The following is a 19,767-nucleotide window of genomic DNA, read 5'->3' on the forward strand; positions in this document are numbered from 1 at the left end:
TAAAATGGTCTAAAAAATATGGTAAATATTGGTACACGTCATTTGACTTGCAAATTACTCCTGTTTTTTGGTGTAGAGAGATTGATACTAAAGATTGATATTAATCTGGGGCAGTACAAGACTGGAAAGTCATACTTTGCACCTCCTATTAGTTGTTCTAGTTTGCTGCTCCACATTATAACATTTTCTGCCACACAGGCAATTTTACGGTTTGGCCACTCCCCCTTTTGTCGGAAAGTCGGAAAACTGATTAAAGATGGGCTACTCCAGTATTTTGGTAAAGATTAATTCCCCCCCCCCCCCTCCCTTGTGTATTTCCCCCCTCTCTCTGCAGTAGCTCCATCCCCTCTCTTTAGAATTGTTTCACCCCTGGTTAATGTGTATGAATAAAGATTGATGCAGGAAATGAATATGATTCTATAATATGTCCAGCACTAGAACATTACTTTGTGTTCTGAGTTCTGCACATTCTTCAGTACAACATGTGTATGAGCGCTTAGTAATGTAATGAAGAAGTAATGAGGAACAGGGAAAAAAATGGGGAAGAAACCGCACGCTTCCAGATGACAGCTCAAGTATTTGCAATTTACATGATGCGCAGATTTCTTTGTGGTAACAGATGTCGATCATTATGAACTTTTACTACAGGATGGTGGGCACCAGGCTTCTTGCGACTGTCAGAATTACCAAAGTGACCTAGACAGTTTGATAATTCTGGCATATGAGGTGTTAATGTATGCATTGGAATTGAGCTGAAGATATGTTGCAAAATTGTGTTGCAAGTTTTTTTCGCAAACCAATTCCCAAATATTTCATATGCCAAAATGGGACTGGAGTGAATTTGCACCTAAATTAGCAACCTTTCGAAAAGTCGCACTCCATAAATCTATCTGTCACATATGGATTCACTTAATAAATGTGACATAAGAAGGCTAAAGTGACAAGCGAAACTTGTTGGCAGAAACTGTAAAGGCGTGTTCCAGGAGCAGACATTTTTCGAATTTGAATCCCAGTCCCCAGGACTTCAGGGGGGATGTTGGTAGGGAGAGGGTATTGTGCTCTAATGCCTATATTAGCTGATGTATACATCACACAAACATGACAAAAGCACATATGCTTTTGTCATGTTATGGGCTTTTGAAAGCTGTAATAACCCAAAAATAGTGCCATGGTGAAAGGTTCCCTTTAAGACACCTTTTATGCCAAAAAACTGACGTATCTGCAATAATAAATTTCCCTTTTATGTTTTGGGATTCACATTCAATTTGCACTAACATTGTACTGAATCTCTTATGTGCAAGCTTAAAAGGCATGCTTTAAAATGGACCAAAAACACCATGGGGCACATTTACTTACCCGGTCCTGTCACGATCCCCGATCTGGGCTATCCGAGAAGGATGAAGTCCGGCGAGATTCACCGAGATCGTGCGTCCAAGATCCTGCATGTGTCGCTTCCCAGCTGAAGTCCGGCGGAGTTCACCTTCTTCTTCCCGGTGTATGTGAGTGCATGTCTTGCAACACAATTTGACATGTTAAATCCCACACGTTGTCCGAATCCGTCGGATCATCTGACGGCCTGCCCCTCCCGATTTGAGTTGCGCCAAAATCCGATCGCGTGCAACAAAAAGCCCTTCTAAATGCGGTGCACATCGGAAATCAAACATTGGATATTCCGATGATAGTGCGGTTTGTGGACCCTTAGTAAATGACCCCCATATGTGGCATCTCCCTTACTAATACTGTCAGCCTAAATGCATGCATCATACAGTGGGAGTCATTTACTAAGGGCCCGATTCGCATTTTCCCGACGTGTTACTCGAATATTTCCCGGGTTTTTGGCGCACATGATCGGATTATGGCGCGTCGGCATGCACGCGACGGAAATCAGGGGGCGTGGCCGCACAAAAACCCGACGGATTCGGAGAAACCGCCACATTTTTTTTAAAAAAGTGTCGCTGGACACTCACTTACCTTCACCAAGTATAGCATCGTGAACTCCGGCAGGCCGCGGCGGACTTCAGCACAGCAGCGACACCTGGTGGACGTCGGAGGAACTACCTTAGTGAATCGCCGGAAGACGAGAATCCACCGCAGAGAACGCGCCGCTGGATCGCGAATGGACCGGGTAAGTAAATGTGGCCCAGTATATATTTCCTCGGGCCAAGTTCCTCTGGACCATTGTTTATAGCCAGGCTGTCATTAGTGGGTAAGTGGTCCTCAGATGCTGATTACAATGTAAAAAGACTGTCCTATTCCTGCCCCCCAAACTCGGGCAGATATAGGACCTGGGCTATCTTTTGTGGCTTGGACAGTCAGTCTTTGATATTGTATCTGTTGTGCATACAAATCATATTTTACATAAAAGTGCAGCTCTCTGTACAGCAAACATTTGGATTTACTGCAGAATCCAAAAGAGTTTTGTTTTCCAAGATGACATGGATAAACAAGATCTTAGTAGCACAGCTTGAGGTTTTTCCAACCTGCCTCCACAATCGTGATTATTGCTCACAGCTGTGAGTTAAAGAAGGAAAAGAAAATCCTGGTTTTGGCTTTCTGTTCCATTTTTTATGCTCTTCTCATGTGGCTTGTGGGGGAATTTTTGTAAACAGCTTAAATTAAAAAGCGTAACCTCCCTCTTAACTGTCTAAATAAAATTCTGCTTATTTCGGAGCATAAAAGTACCAGTGGAGCCCAGAATGGGATATGATTTTTCAGTGGTTCAGAGACTTTACACAGTGTAAAACTTAGATTGCACAATGTCACTGTTTTCTAGTAAAAGTGAGAGACATCTTTTACATGTTAGTATTATGTGAATTGGCTTTACCAAAAGCAGTACACTAGCTTTTCCCCTCTCACAGTAGGGGACATTTATCATATAGTTTATGCTAGTTTCTGTAGATCCTTTCAAGTGTAGCAGATCCTTTGAAACAAGCTACCATGTATTCATTGTTACTCTTCCCAAAACATCAGTGTCTATCCTACATTGGTTGACGAAAGTTTTGTCAAAGACATTAAAGAACACCTGTAAAGTGTAAAAAACTTTTGCCTAACTGCAATAAGCTGAAAGAAATTCTCTAATTGACTCTCTTTAGCTATCTGCAGCAGATTGCCTGCTAGCAGGGGTTTTACTTTGTCCCCCTTATTTCTAAAGTTGTCTAGACTTCTCCAATTACTGATATGTAATTAATTCAACTAAAGTAGATGAGAAGTCATTAAAGTGTAATTCCAATTTCATAATGACTTTTACCAAATTCTTATATGTGAATTCCCCATCATAGAAACCTGTACATGGAGTTTTACCCTTTCAAAAAAGTACCATGCATTATATAATGCAAAGACTTCTCCTTGTACATACTTGCCGAATAATGAGGATGACAGCATCTCCTCATTGGTTCGACACGTGACTAGTTAGGAGATTGAGATGTGGTGGTGTCAGGAGAACCATGGGGCGGCTTAGTTGCAGTTTAGCCACATTGAAATTGTCTAATCCACAGCAACATACAGCATAAGATTTATACAACATCCAAACCTTATTCTGTGTTAAAAAAAACCTGCAGCGCAAACTGACTTTCATTGCAAGTTTTGAATCTTCAGCTTGTTAATTATTTGTCAGCAATTCCAACCCTGTCAATTACGGCCATGGGCACCAATCTTTTAAAAAGTATTACATTCAATTCAGCTGTATGCTATATATTAACCCCTTCCCGACATTTGACAGTACTGCATCGTGGGAGGTGCGTTCCCGCAAAATGCAGTACTATTACGTCAAACTTCTGGCCCCGGCTCCTGAACGGAGCCGGGACCAGAAGCTGCGGGCTATATATTATAGCCAACACCTGCCGCTGACCGCGACGTGTTGGGGCATTTCAATAGGATCAGACCCCCCCCCCGTGGCGCTTATCGGTGTAAAAACGCTGTAAAAACTAAACACAAAAAAACTCTCCAAAAATTTACATTTTTCATAAAATCTCTTCACAAAAATGTTCTAAAAAGTAATCAAAAAAAGTTATGTGCGCCAAAATGGTACCAATTGAAAGGACAACTCAACATGTAAAAAATAAGCCCTAAACTAGCTCTGTCAACCCAAAAATATTAAAGTTACGTCTCCAAAAAGATGGCGATGCAAAAACAAATGAGATTTCCTCTATATTAGTTTTTTTCCAGTAAAATTGTAAAAATAAATGAAAAACTATATAAATAAGGTATCACCGTAATTGTAGTGATCTGTCGAATAAAGATAATATAGTATTTTTAGTGTACGGTGTACGACCCCCAAAAATTGCGAAAAGAAAGGAAACCAAAATTGACAGTTTTCTTTTCACCCATACATTCAAGAGTTAATAAAATCTCATCAATAAGGTAATGACCCACTAAAATGAAATATTTGTAAAGTGCATCTAATGTCGCAAAAAATAAGCCCTTATATGTCCAAATTGCCAAAAAAATAAAGATTGTATAGCCAATAAAAAGTGACAATGCATAATCTGCTCTGAATGGGGCAGCTTCCCTTCGATGCCCTGGCGTGTGCACATACAGCAGGTTACCACCACATATGGGGTATTGTTATATGCGGGAGGGATTGGGTATCAAACTTTGTGGAGCGTTTTGGTATTTTATCCACTGAAAATCTGTACATTTTTTGAAAAACACATTCACTTAGCCAAAAATAATTTACTTTCAAAATTGTATCCGATTTTGTTTTAACCCCTGTAAAACAATTAAAGGGTTAACAAACTTAAACATAAAAGTTGTTTTACGTACATTGAGGGGTGTAGTTTCTATAATGGGGTAATTTATGGGGTTTTACTTTTATTTAGGCCTCTCAAAGTGATTTGAAACCTGAGCAGGTCCCTCAATAGCAGGATATTGCGTTTTTTATGAAAATGTGAAAAATTGCACCTAACGTTCAAAGCCCCAAAACATCCTACAAAAATAAGAGTATGCATAAAAAACCATGTCCACATAAAGAAGACATTCGGTGAATGTTAGTTATTAAGTTTTTTTGCTGTTATTACTATGTGTGGAAAAAGTAGAACATTTTGAAGTTCGAAAATCGAGAATTTTTCAAAACTTTCACCAAATATCTGATTTTCTCATAAATAAATGCAAAACATACCACCAAAATTTTTCAACTAACATGAAGTACAATGTGTCATGAGAAAACAATTATAAAATCACTTGGATATGTTAAAGCGTTCCAAAGTTATAACCACTTATAGTGACACAGGGCAGATTTGAAAAAATGGGCCGTGTCAGGAAGGTGAAAAGTGGCTTCAGCGTTAAGGGGTTAAAAAAAACTGATGGCATTCTTCTGTTGTTTTTGTAACCTAAGTCATATTTCTATGATTAAAGGATTAAAGGACATTAAAGAATTTCTGATGGTAGATACCCAGGTTTTCTAATTTCCAGGAACTGCAGAATGCGCTTGATAAAGAACATATATAAATATGCTAATAAGCCAGAGGCGATCCGACCTATGTCACTGGAGGGCCTCTTGGCTCCAAAGACTAAATTAATATGCACACTCCGGCTGTCTTCAGATCAGGATCTCAATTTCAGAGAGTGATGCTGTAGACCAGAGCGGCTCCTCCTCATAAAGCATATTTTTATATGTTCCTTTTTAGGCTTATCCTGCAGCTCCTGAAGATTATAAAACCTGTTCCTGATACTAAAAAGTGCACCGGCCAAGTAAGTTTGGGCAGTCTACCATCAGAATGTCCTTTAAGTACGTAAAGGGTGTGGCTTTAGAGCTTCTGGTGATATACTGAATAGATTTGTCATATTACTACAAACATACATGCTACCCACAGATTATACAGCATTTGCTTGGAGATATCAATTGAAAATATATATCATACTGTATCTGGAGATAGTCTCTCTGGGTATCCACATGATAAATAATATTTAGTAAAGATGGATAATAAAAAGTCTTTATAAATACATAAATATCTAAAATGTTATTTTAAAGTACACCGTTACTTTGGCCATTGTATGTGTTTGAGTTTAATTTCATTACTTTGTTTTCATTTTGCAGGTTTATTGTTTAAGAGGTGTACACTACTGCTACCCACCAGAGAGAGGCTCAAGTATATTCATAAGATTATTTCAGAAGTAAGACTCTTTCAAAATGTTTTATAACTGAATCAAAATACTAGTAGATATGCAAAAAAAATATATAATTAAAAAATAATAGTTTTGATGGAAATCACTGTCATTTATAAAATATTGTATAATATACATATGGTTATATATAAAAATAATTGCTTAATTTCAATATCAAAAGGGTTTTATATACAGTTCTTATCTTTTAGTACTCGTTTAGGCTCCTGCACACAAAAGTGAATCTTGCATGCGTGCTAGCAATTGTTTCAGAGGCTAGCACATGTTCACTTCTGTAACTTCCATGAAACCGCAGGAGACCTTAGGAATTGTGATGTACCGGTATATGCACTAACTTGACAATTGATTTCAATCAAAACAATGTAACACTTAATTTCTGAAGTGGTGAATTTATCCCTTAGGCCCCTTCCACACTAGCGAGTGTGATGCGATGAACTCGCATCACACTCGCAACGCAAGCTGCCGGGAACGCACGGCCCGAACGCTGCACCGCGGGAGTGAACTCAGCATGTCAGTTCACTCCCGCGGTGCAGCGTTCGGGCCGTGCGTTCCCGGCAGCTTGCGTTGCGAGTGTGATGCGAGTTCATCGCATCACACTCGCTAGTGTGGAAGGGGCCTTACTGACTCCTTAAGAGGTCCCATCAACAAACAGGGTATTTTTTTTTACTTGCCACATTTTCATTTACATGTTTCAATTAACTATTATTTCTTTTTTCGTTTTTTTTTTTTTTTTTTTTGCAATTTACTGCACAACTTAATTATCTCGAAATTTTATATTAGAAAATGTCATAATAATGTATTGTCGGACATTTTCAAAGTTGTACATATGTAAATTGGCATCTGGATAATTGCTATGGTAAATGTCAGTGTACTCAAAAGACATTTATTTATCTCTGGCATTCTGCAGGCTCTGATAAAATGAGATGTGGCCTTTTAAAACATTTGCTTGATTGAAATTCCTTTATGGAAGTATCACTGCTTGGAAGAGTTGTATGGAATTTCAAGCTCAGTTGACAATGGAAGCAAGTGCAAAATATTTATTACAATAGATTACGGCAGCCAGTAGGAGTACTTTAAAATAAATTAAGGCTAAATAAAGTTAAAGCATACCTTTAAATTTATTTTTAGCTAGTGACAGGTTCCAATAGCCTATGCTATGCTGATGTTAAAAATCCCCCTTTCAGCCTTCTGAATCATTTTAGTAGTTTATAATAGTTTATTTTACATTACCTGGATCACTGCCAGCAAAGTGTGGTGGAGTCCTGGGGGGTGGGTGTAGCTTGTGTGTGCTTGTATCTCCTCATGCATTATTCCTCTTCTCCATACCATCTCCCTCCCTCCATCCCCTGCCTGCTCAATTCACATGACAGGAAGTAAGAAGGGGTGGAGGGAGCTGGAGCATGAGTGTTGAGGAGACGAGACTGACAACAGGCACACACAGGCTGCAGCTGTCCCCACCCTCCATGCCCCGGGACTCACCACTTGCTAGCGGCAGGGAGGCAGGTAATGTAAAATAAAAAGCGGCTACCGGGTGGATGTCGGAGAAGACCTGTGAGGGGCGTCGGAAAGGTTAGTTTTGACTTCTTTTTTTTTTACTTGAGTATAAGCCGAGTTTGGGTTTTACATCTTATACTCGAGTATATACTGTATTATAAAGTACTGAAATATTGCAGAATACAGACAAAAAGAGAAAGGGAGAAAAAGGCGCTCATAAATTTAGGCTGTAAACGATAGTTTAGGTGTGCTTTCACCTGGAGGGGTTATACCAAGTGCATAGCCACTTAAAACATTTGTGAAAGTGTGTAACATTGCAGTGCTCCTTCGGGTTCCTACAGAGAGGGCCGCTTTGTAATGTACAGTTTGTTAACGGAAAAAAAGGAGGTTCCTCACTGCCCTGTTACGTAAAATTAGTCCAGTCGAAAGTCAGGTCACAATATAAGTTTATTTATTGAGCTTCAAACAACGCGTTGCAGCTCCCTTCATCGGGTTCTTAAAATTCTATTTAAAAATTCTAAAAAGATACATTAATACTTTTGGATTACTCAAAATTTGGATTACCCAAAAGCTTCTTCATTATGTGTACAGTATTAATATATATTTTCACAAGGTAAATAGGAGTAATAATGCTTTACAAACATGATTATAAATTGTTTTTGAATTAAAATAAATTGATAAGAATTAGATAAAACCGGATATTAATTAGCTACAACATCAAATTATTAATAAAAATACTACATTAATATTGCAATAAAATTTAAAAGGGTTTTTTTCCGCACGTGATTGGATTTTGGCACAATCGCGCCGGCTTTCATGCGACACAAATTGGAGGACAGATTTGGACAAACCGTGGGAATTAACTTAAAAATTGTGTTGCAAAGCCATACACTTACATACACTCGGAAGAAGAAGGTGAACTCCGGGGACCTGAGCAGGGAAGCGACACATGCAGGATATCAGGTACACGATCTTCATGAATCATGTAAGAGTTAAAACAGAGTAAAATTGTAAAGTAAAGGGTTAAAAGTATCCTTATTGTGTTAACATCACTAGTGGATTGAAATTTGAGACATTTTATTTCATGGAAAAACCCCTTTAAGTTGACAGTTGCGATCCTGGTGCAGGCAGAACTATAGTATAACTATTTACTGTGCCTGTTATACCAAGAAGTCGGAGGCTCGTTGTATATGGAGGTAAGGTATTGTGTGTTGGCAGGAGTTAAGAGTTGTTTTATAGAAAGTCCATGAAATGTATCTTTGATTTGTTATTTCCAGATTTCATGTTTTAAATTGTGTGGTTGTCCATCTCCAACTCAGTGTCTGGGCCTGCTTTGCTATGGTGCATTTTTAAAGGTGTGTATTAGTGGTTATACTATTTAAATTAGAAATGTTTTTTAAGGATCTAATCATTTAGACCACGGTCCTGTTACCCAGGTACCCGTGATGCATTAACTGTTTATATATCATGTACACACCTATGCTTACACCTCTGCATACGTAGACTTATATACCGTATAGTAAAATCACTTCCATAGACAGAGTTGTAAAGATATTGTACAATTATAGACATGTTATATGAGACACACATCTGCTATACAGCATGAAAAAACTGAAAAGTAGCCAGAATAAAATAAGAAAATGTCCCTCTTTTAGATTTACTTCTTAATATGTGTAAAATGTTACTATACCATGTGTGAACCCTTGAACCCTTTGTGGGGAGAGCAATAGTTATTTTATCAGCTGGATTCCAGCACATAACAATTGTAAATCTGCCACAGAATTTCTTTTTTCAAAAAGAGAAATATTTCACACTTGATGTCTGGACTTGATTTATAAAATTACTCCGTTTGTTAATACATGCAACATCTTCCACTGCTAGTGAATATATTTTTTTCCCTTCAAATAAGAAACAAATTTCAATTTGGCAAGACAAATGAACATGTCAGAGCTGCAGACACTACGCCCCACAGTGGAAATCTAGAAATTTTTATGTTATTCAATTAGGAAAAAGCTACATTATCTGTTTTGTTTCCACTTTAAGCAGTGGATTGTTATAGCAATGTCCGCACACTGTACAGTGCAAATTTTTTATAGTTGCAATCCAAATTATTCGTCTCCCAAAGCAAATTAGATTATTTAGCTAAATTTACAAATCTTCAACTGTTTGCTAAAAAACCTCATTCAAATTCGCTAATTTTAATAGTAAAACACAAGTAAGGTTATTAATCTCCAAAATCTCCCCAAAAAACAGGATACATATTTTTAAAAGCCCATCTTTAAAATTTTACTTAGGGATCCCATACATGAGCATAGTCGTCCAGAAATCATGCTCATTGATTTAACGTAAGGAGTCCCTTTTTCCATGCTAAACAGCAGCACTGACACTGTAATCGATTACAGGCAGTCCCCTACTTAAGAACACTCGACTTACATACAACCCCTAGTTACAAACGGACCTCTGGATATTGGTAATTTATTGTACTTTAGTCCTAGGCTGCAATGATCAGCTGTAACAGTTATCACAGGTGTCTGTAATGAAGCTTTAGTGTTAATATTCATTCTTATGACAACCCAACATTTTTAAAATCCAATTGTCACAGAGACCAAAAAAGTTCTGGCTGGGATTACAATGATAAAATATACAGTTCCGACTTACATAAAAACTCAACTTAAGAACAAACCTACAGACCCTATCTTGTATGTAACCCAGGGACTGCCTGTACTGTGTTGGATCTGCTGTCGAATCGTGAAGCAGGGACTTGCATCATACATCAATTTGATGCAAGGCATCCCTTGCGCAGCAGTGTGATAAGAATTTTTCACTTCATAATTCATAAGTCGGTCCTGTGACTATTTGTAAGGTCACTTGTCTGTGGGAGTGGGAAAGAGAGGGAAAGCTTATTTATACACACTTCTAAAAGCAGAAAGAAAGGGTGTTAAAACAGGACAAAGAAACATTTTGCTTTGATAAAATATATTACAAAGTTTTCTATTATCATCTGCACTATGTAATACATCTTAGAAGTTTAGTTGCGACTGTTTTAGCCCCTGATGACTGTTTAAGGACCCTTCTTTTATTTTTTTTTGCGTTTCTGTTCTTTTTTATTTCCCGCATTCCAAAAGCCATAGCTGTCTTATTTTCCCATTTATTGAACAGTAATAGTGCTTGTTATCTGCATAACAAATTGAACTTCCTAGTGGCAGCATTTACTATTCTGTACAGTGTACTGGGAAGTTAGAATAGAAATTCAAAATGCGTTGCAAATTTGGAATTGCAAAAAGATGCAGTTTTGCCACTTTCTTGTAGGCTTTGTTTTTCAGCTTTTACTATGTGGCCCAAATGACATATCCCTGTTACTCATTGGGTCAGTATTATAAAGGAGATACCAAAAGTGTATTGTTATGTGATGTCTTAGTACTTTTTTCATTGTTATGCTCCTGTAATGCAACAGATTAACTAATAATACTGGTCTTGACACACCAGACAATAATAATCCAAAAAGAAAAGAGACTGCATTCCAAATTGAATGTGAACAAACAGATGGGTGCTTTATTAGCCCAAGTGCAACGTTTCGTACCCTATTCAGGATACTTTTTCAAGCAAACTTTGCTTGAAAAGGGATCCTGATTAGGGTCTGAAACATTGCACTTGGGCTAATAAAGCTCCCATCCGTTTGTTCACATTCTATTTGGAGTGCAGTCTCTTTTCTTTTTGAACTAACAGAAAATGCAATATGTTTCACTATCCTACTATACAATTATCTTATAGAAGATAAGTTGTTGCCGTTGTATACATGCTTATATGCATCTTAGTGCTTTGCTTCAGATTTTAACAGCTGGATGGGATGAGCTGGAATGTCACAGAGTCTACATTTTTCTTTGTGACTTGACCAATTTACCCCGGAAGATACAGATTCTGGTTAGCAGCAAACCAGGTAAGATGCTACATGGTCTGGATGAAATATTTAAGTGTTTGTATTGCTGTCATGATCTGCATATCTTACCTTTTTTATTTGTACCACTCTTCTCACTTTATAGAAAAATGTCAGTAGTTTCATATAAAAGAATGATAGTTACTAATATTTAGTGGTTATGTGTTTAGTGGTCTTAAGTAGAGATGAGTGAGTTGGTCAAAATTTGGCTGTGATGGGAGCAACAGAGTTTGGCAACAGAATTCGGTTAATTGGGACCCAAATTTTATCACCCAAAAGTGGCTTTAAAATGGGGCTAGTAAATCTAGGTATTTCTGTGCGTCATTCACTGACAACAGCACTTTTATGATCTAGGTATAAGTGCATCCTATTCACTGACAACAGCACTTTTATGATCTAGGTATAAGTGCATCCTATTCACTGACAGCAGCACATTTATAATCTAGGTATTACCACATGATATATTTACTGACAGCGGCACCTTTATAATTTTTTGAATGCTGTGAACTAAACAGAGACAGGACCTTCAAGATCTTGCTGGATGATGCAGTAAATGCTAATATTCCTTTCTGTTCTTTCCAAGTGTATAATTATTGCTGTATACGCTATAAGCAATAAGAATATTTCTTCAGAGATCCCTAAAAAGCTCAATTGTATCAGATTTTTATCTGTCCCTAAAAACAGCAGCCTCCTCTCTAAGTTCAAGAAAAGGATAGTTGCTGTGTTTTGAGAAGCCCCTACCTATCTGACTAACCCTATGAAGAGCAGCAACTGGACATGTGAACCTCCTCTTGTACTGCACATTCACATGTCTAGCCAATGACAGGCATGCCTACAGAGCACATGACTGTGGTTGCTAAGAGGCTGCAAGCTACTTGATTGGCTGCTTAGAAGTCAATCAAGCAGCTGGGTGCTTCTTTCCAAACTCAGACACAGAACCTGAACAGCAGTGCTTGTTCAGTCTCCGGGTCAGTGGATACGGATTTTGCTAAATTCCATAAAGACCCGAACTTAGCTGTTTGGGTTTGCCCATTACTAGTCTTAACCCCTTGACGTTCTGCGTCATAGACACAATAGGTATTGGCGTGTCCCAAAATGCCCTTTCTATCAAAATATAAAACCAGTTATTGTCGGCGGTGAACCACATAAAAGAAAATAGCACACAAATGTCCGAAATGCGACTTTTACACCATTTTACATCACATAAAAAATTGAATAAAAAGTGACCAAAATGTAGCATAGACGTCAAAATAGTAGCAATGAAAACGTTGGCTTGTTTCGCAAAAAATGACATCTCGCACAGCTCCATACACCAAAGTATGAAAAAGTTCTTGGCATCAGAAGATGGCGAAATTTTTTTTTCCTTTTTCGTACACATTTGTTTAAGCCCTCAAACAGCTCTGTACATGGAAAAAAATGTTATGGATTTTTGAAGGTGGAAAAAACCCTGCATCCTTAAGGGGGTAAAGGGGTTTTCCATGACTTTCCTGCATAATCTTTTGGATATCCCATCAGTATGAAATTACTGGGGTCCAACCCTGGACACCCCTTCTGGTAAATGCTGCTGCCTATAGATACACATAGCACTGTCCGGTTATACCTAGTGAATGGATCTAACATATATGTAGTACAATATGTAGACTGGAAAGAAACCCACTGATACCTACAAGTTAATTTTAGAAAGAATTTGTGCCAAATTAAATATTAGATGAGTTATCTGTGTAGACCATTGTTTATATATTTGGTATTTAAATTTATTATAGTTTAATTATAGAATTGCACTGGAGCCGCCTCCCACTTTCCCCGATAAGATAAATAATTACTGCTTATAAGGGCAGAGCTTCAATAGACTAAATGGTAAAATAAATGTCTGTGTGACCACCTCTCCAGTCATATTGATAGTAAAAATAAATTCAGGGTGCTCTGGTTCCTTCTCACATTCAAAAGACATACGGAAAAGGATTTTGGCAACCAATGGAATTAGTGCTAGTTGTATATATTTGGGGACATGAAGGGATGTAAATATAGCACTTTAACAAAACTATACATCAGGTTTCTATGCAGCAGTAGTCAGATTCAGTATCTGTACCCATGCTATTACAGCGGGGCTCATCATTTAGAAAGAAAAGATTATCAATAATCCTATGTACCCCAGAACAGTAACAATGAAAAAAATCTTGTCCCAAAAAAAACAAATCTGTGGGTCAGCTGAAAAAAATTAAACATTTTAAGTCTTAATCAAAAAATTGGCCCTGCATAGGTTAATTATTTTTAGTTGGACATCTTATCTTATCTTTTTTCATGGGTTTGCTCAGTGGCAACAGTCCTCTGGGCCCCGGGACAACATTTATATCGGGCCCCCCCCCCCCCCCTGCTATTTATAATAGATTTGCAGCATGTATTTCTTGGGGTGGGGGGGTTCTATATATATGTATGTATTCCTGGGGGGAAGGGGTTGCTGTATACATATTTGCAGGGGCGTTGCTAGGTCAAGAGATCCGGGACCCGTGCCCCGGATCTTTTGACCTGTGCTCCGAATGTCCCGGTGTGAGGGCAAATTTCCTCACTTTCATCTATGTTCTGCTCCAGCTGATGATGTCACTGCTCCTCAGTGCAGCGAAAAAAACAGAGTGAAAACATGGGTGAGTATGTGTTTTTTTTAATCATGCCGTGGAGATGGGGGTGGGCACATTGAGGAGACTGTGGAGACCATTACAGGGGGCTTAGAGGAGATGGGGTGGGGGAGCTGTTGGGGACATTACTTGGAGCTGGAGGCATTACTGGGGCCTATGAGGACATGGGGTGACTGTGGGGTACATTACTTGAGGCTGGGAGCATTGCTGGGGGCTATGATAACATAGGGGGGAAGATTTTGGGGGCAATACTTGTGGCTGGGGCATTAAAGGGGGGATATGGGGACATGAGGGGGCTGCGGAGGACATTACTTGTGGCTGGGGGAACTTTTTAAAAGGGTCTGTGCAGGACCTTACAGGGGGCTGCAGAGGACCTTACAGGGGGCTGTGGGGGACATTACAGGAGGCTGCGGGAAGCATTACAGTAGGCTGCGGGGAACATTACAGGGTGTTGCGGGGGACCTTACAGTAGGCTGCGGGAGACATTACAGGGTGCTGAAGAGGACATTACAGGGGGCTTTTAGGACTTGGGGGTTGTAGGGGACCTCATTTGTGGCTGGGGGCATTACTTGTTGCTGGGTGGAACTGTTTATTTAGGGCTGTGGAGGACATTATAGGAGGCTGCAGTGGAAATTACAGGGGGCAATGAGGACATTACAGGGGGTAGCGAGGGGCATTACAGGGTGACTAAGAGGGGTCTATTGGAACATGGGGGTTGTGGGGGACCTCACTTGTGGCTGGGGGCGTTACTTGTGGCTGGGGAAGTTTGGGCTGTGGAGGACATTACAGGAGGCCGCGAGGGACATTACAGGGGGCTATGAGAACATTGGGGGCCTGTGGGGGACATTACTGATGGCATACGGCTGCTATAGGGGTGTCCGGTATGCTGAGCACACTTTTGTGTCACCATGCCGCCGTTGGAAAAAAAAAATCTTTCCAGAGGGGAGGAGTGAGAAGCACTCACCCCTTCTCCAGCAGTGCTGGTCCAGGCAAAGCATACACATGTATGTGAAAGGGGCCTTATAGTAAAGGAGAGAAAGTGTTAGGGGTAGCCGCAGGATAACAATATTGTTGGACCAAGAGGTAGGGACAATAAAGAACATAAGATGTCTGTGTGATGAACTCCAAAGGGAGGATATGTGGCTGAACAGAAGACGTGGTGATGCCGGGCCTAATGGAGAAGATTGAGAGCAACTTCATGTCACAGGACACATCACCCTGTGGTAGATGAAATAGGTAGGGATTTCTCCTGTGTTTTCTGTAGCTGTATATGTTAGGTGCGGTTGTTATTAGCACAACCACTTTTGAAGAAGTTTATGTACAGGAGTGGATACTACTGAAAATTTGGTACATTTGTATTGGGGCCCATGCCCCAGATCTTCTGTGACCCTAGCGACGCCCCGGCATCTATGTATACCTTGGGCTGGTGGGGGGGTTGGGTTCTATATATGTATATATTCTATGTGTTACTGGGGGTGGTGCTCTGTTTACTGTATAGGTGTTACTGGAAGTATTCATTACTAGCAACATTTACTTGTGGTGAGGGCCCCCATCAGTTTTTACCAAGGGGCCACCACCACCTTTAATCCGACTCCGACTACACCATACACAGAACAGCCTATAACTATACTTCCAGGGGCAGACTGGCCATAAACCCACCAGGGCAAATCCTGGTGCGTCGTCTTGCCTGGGGCTGGTGTGGGGCCGGTCAATAATAAACCTGGCTGGCTGTATACTGCAGGGACTGGCTGGCTATATACTGCGGGGGTCTGTCTGGCTATATACAGGGGCTGGCTGGCTGTATACTAGGGGGACTGGCTGGCTGTATACTACAGGGCAGGCTGGCTATATACTGGGGGAGCTGTCTGGCTATATACAGTGGGGCAGGCTTGCTATATACTGGGGACTGGCTAGCAGTGTTATATGGCATAGTAGTTATGTTCTTGTACATAGGGGGCAGTATTATAGTAGTTACATTTTTGTACATAGGAGGCAGTATTATAGTACAGGCGGTCCCCTACTTAAGGACACCCGACTTACAGACAACCCATAGTTACAGACGGACCCCTCTGCCCACTGTGACCTCTGCTGAAGCTCTCTGGATGCTTTACTATAGTCCCAGACTGCAATGATCAGCTGTAAGATGTCTGTAATGAAACTTTATTGATAATCCTTGGTCCTATTACACCAAAAATTTTGAAACTCCAATTGTCACTGGGGCAAAAGAAAAAAAATTGTCTAGAACTTCCATTATAAAATATACAATTTCGACTTACATACAAATTCAACTTAAGAACAAACCTCCAGACCCTATCTTGTACGTAACCTGGGGACTGCCTGTACTTATATTCTTGTACATAGGAGCAGTATTATAGTAGTTATATTCTTGTACATAGGGGGCAGTAATATAATAGTTAAATTTTTGGACATAGGGGGCAGTATTATATTCTTGTACATTAACTGCAGTATTATAATATATTTTACTTAGGGGCCGCATTATAGTAGTTACATTCTTTTTTATTGGAAAGGTATTGTATGAATTTTTTTGTATATATAAGTCAGTATTAGGTTGTGTTCTTTGAGACCATCTATTAACAGTTTGTGTGGAGTTTAGTAACTCCACGCACATCACATGGTCATGTCTACTTGTTATGACCCTGCCCACAGAATGGGGCCACTTTTACAGTTATTTCCAGGGCCAATTTAAATTCCCATTCCGCCCCTGTATACTACTACCCTGAGCACACCATACAGAGAACAGCCTGTAACTATACTCCTACCCTGACTACACCATACAGAGAACAGTCTGTAACTATACTACTACCCTGACTACATCATACAGAGAACAGTCTGTAACTATACTACTACCCTGAGCACACCATACAGAGAACAGCCTGTAACTATACTACTACCCTGACTACACCATACAGAGAACAGTCTGTAACTATACTCCTACCCTGACTACATCATACACAGAACAGCCTGTAACTATACTACTACCCTGACTACACCATACAGAGAACAGCCTGTAACTATACTCCTACCCTGACTACATCATACAGAGAACAGTCTGTAACTATACTACTACCCTGACTACACCATACACAGAACAGCCTGTAACTATTCTACTACCCTGACTACACCATACAGAGAACAGCCTGTAACTATACTCCTACCCTGACTACACCATACAGAGAACAGTCTGTAACTATACTCCTACCCTGACTACATCATACAGAGAACAGTCTGTAACTATACTACTACCCTGACTACACCATACAGAGAACAGCCTGTAACTATACTCCTACCCTGACTACACCATACACAGAACAGCCTGTAACTATACCACTACCCTGACTACACCATACACAGAACAGCCTGTAACTATACTACTACCCTGACTACACCATGCACAGAACAGCCTGTAACTATACTCCTACCCTGACTACACCATACACAGAACGGCCTGTAACTATACCACTAACCTGACTACACCATACACAGAACAGCCTGTAACTATACTACTACCCTGACTACACCATACACAGAACAGCCTGTAATTATTCTACTACCCTGACTACATCATACAGAGAACAGCCTGTAACTATTCTACTACCCTGACTACACCATACACAGAACAGCCTGTAACTATTCTACTACCCTGACTACATCATACAGAGAACAGCCTGTAACTATACTACTACCCTGAATACACCATACACAGAAGAGCCTGTAACTATACTACTACCCTGACTACACCATACACAGAACAGCCTGTAACTATACTACTACCCTGACTGCACCATACACAGAACAGCCTGTAACTATACTACTACCCTGACTACACCATACACAGAACTACAGTATTATAGTAGTTATATTCTTGTACATAGGGGCAGTATTATAGTAGTTATATTCTTGTACATAGGGGGCAGTATTATAGTAGTTATATTCTTGTACATAGGGGGCAGTATTATAGTAGTTATATTCTTGTACATAGGGGGCAGTAATATAGTAGTTAAATTTTTGGACATAGGGGGCAGTATTATATTCTTGTACATTAACTGCAGTATTATAATATATTTTACTTAGGGGCCGCATTATAGTAGTTACATTCTTTTTTATTGGAAAGGTATTGTATGAATTTTTTTGTATATATAAGTCAGTATTAGGTTGTGTTCTTTGAGACCATCTATCAACAGTTTGTGTGGAGTTTAGTAACTCCACGCACATCACATGGTCATGTCTACTTGTTATGACCCTGCCCACAGAATGGGGCCACTTTTACAGTTATTTCCAGGGCCAATTTAAATTCCCATTCCGCCCCTGTATACTACTACCCTGAGCACACCATACAGAGAACAGCCTGTAACTATACTCCTACCCTGACTACACCATACAGAGAACAGTCTGTAACTATACTCCTACCCTGACTACATCATACAGAGAACAGTCTGTAACTATACTACTACCCTGACTGCACCATACACAGAACAGCCTGTAACTATACTACTACCCTGACTACACCATACACAGAACAGCCTGTAACTATTCTACTACCCTGACTACACCATACACAGAACAGCCTGTAACTATACTACTACCCTGACTACACCATACACAGAACAGCCTGTAACTATACTACTACCCTGACTACACCATACACAGAACAGCCTGTAACTATACTACTACCCTGACTACACCATACACAGAACGGCCTGTAACTATACCACTAACCTGACTACACCATACACAGAACAGCCTGTAACTATACTACTACCCTGACTACACCATACACAGAACAGCCTGTAACTATTCTACTACCCTGACTACATCATACAGAGAACAGCCTGTAACTATTCTACTACCCTGACTACACCATGCACAGAACAGCCTGTAACTATTCTACTACCCTGACTACATCATACAGAGAACAGCCTGTAACTATTCTACTACCCTTTCTACACCATACACAGAACAGCCTGTAACTATACTACTACCCTGAATACACCATACACAGAACAGCCTGTAACTATACTACTACCCTGACTGCACCATACACAGAACAGCCTGTAACTATACTACTACCCTGACTACACCATACACAGAACAGCTTGTAACTATACTACTACCCTGACTACACCATACACAGAACAGCCTGTAACTATACTACTACCCTGACTACACCATACACAGAACAGCCTGTAACTATACTCCTACCCTGACTACACCATACACAGAACAGCCTGTAACTATTCTACTACCCTGACTACACCATACACAGAACAGCCTGTAACTATACCACTACCCTGACTACACCATACACAGAACAGCCTGTAACTATACTACTACCCTGACTGGACCATACACAGAACAGCCTGTAACTATACCACTACCCTGACTACACCATACGCAGAACAGCCTGTAACTATTCTACTACCCTGACTACACCATACACAGAACAGCCTGTAACTATACTACTACCCTGACTACACCATACACAGAACAGCCTGTAACTATTCTACTACCCTGACTACACCATACACAGAACAGCCTGTAACTATACTACTACCCTGACTACATCAT

The 19,767-nt window shown here is 39.9% G+C and overlaps 1 protein-coding gene across 4 annotated transcripts in view; it reads left to right on the forward strand.

Moving 5' to 3' along the window:
- FBXO47 (F-box protein 47) overlaps positions 1-19,767 on the forward strand; it is a 64,851-nt gene that overhangs the window by 17,187 nt on the left and 27,897 nt on the right. For 3 of the 4 annotated variants that reach the window (XM_072111539.1, XM_072111537.1, XM_072111540.1), the window contains exons 4-6: positions 6,035-6,111; positions 8,892-8,969; positions 11,443-11,551. In XM_072111539.1, the coding sequence (XP_071967640.1) occupies positions 6,035-6,111; positions 8,892-8,969; positions 11,443-11,551 (264 nt within the window). The remainder of the gene's footprint in view (positions 1-6,034; positions 6,112-8,891; positions 8,970-11,442; positions 11,552-19,767) is intronic. The other variant, XM_072111538.1, reaches the window with a different exon arrangement.

This window comes from Engystomops pustulosus, chromosome 6, assembly GCF_040894005.1.
Source record: "Engystomops pustulosus chromosome 6, aEngPut4.maternal, whole genome shotgun sequence".
Classification (NCBI taxonomy): Eukaryota; Metazoa; Chordata; class Amphibia; order Anura; family Leptodactylidae; genus Engystomops; species Engystomops pustulosus.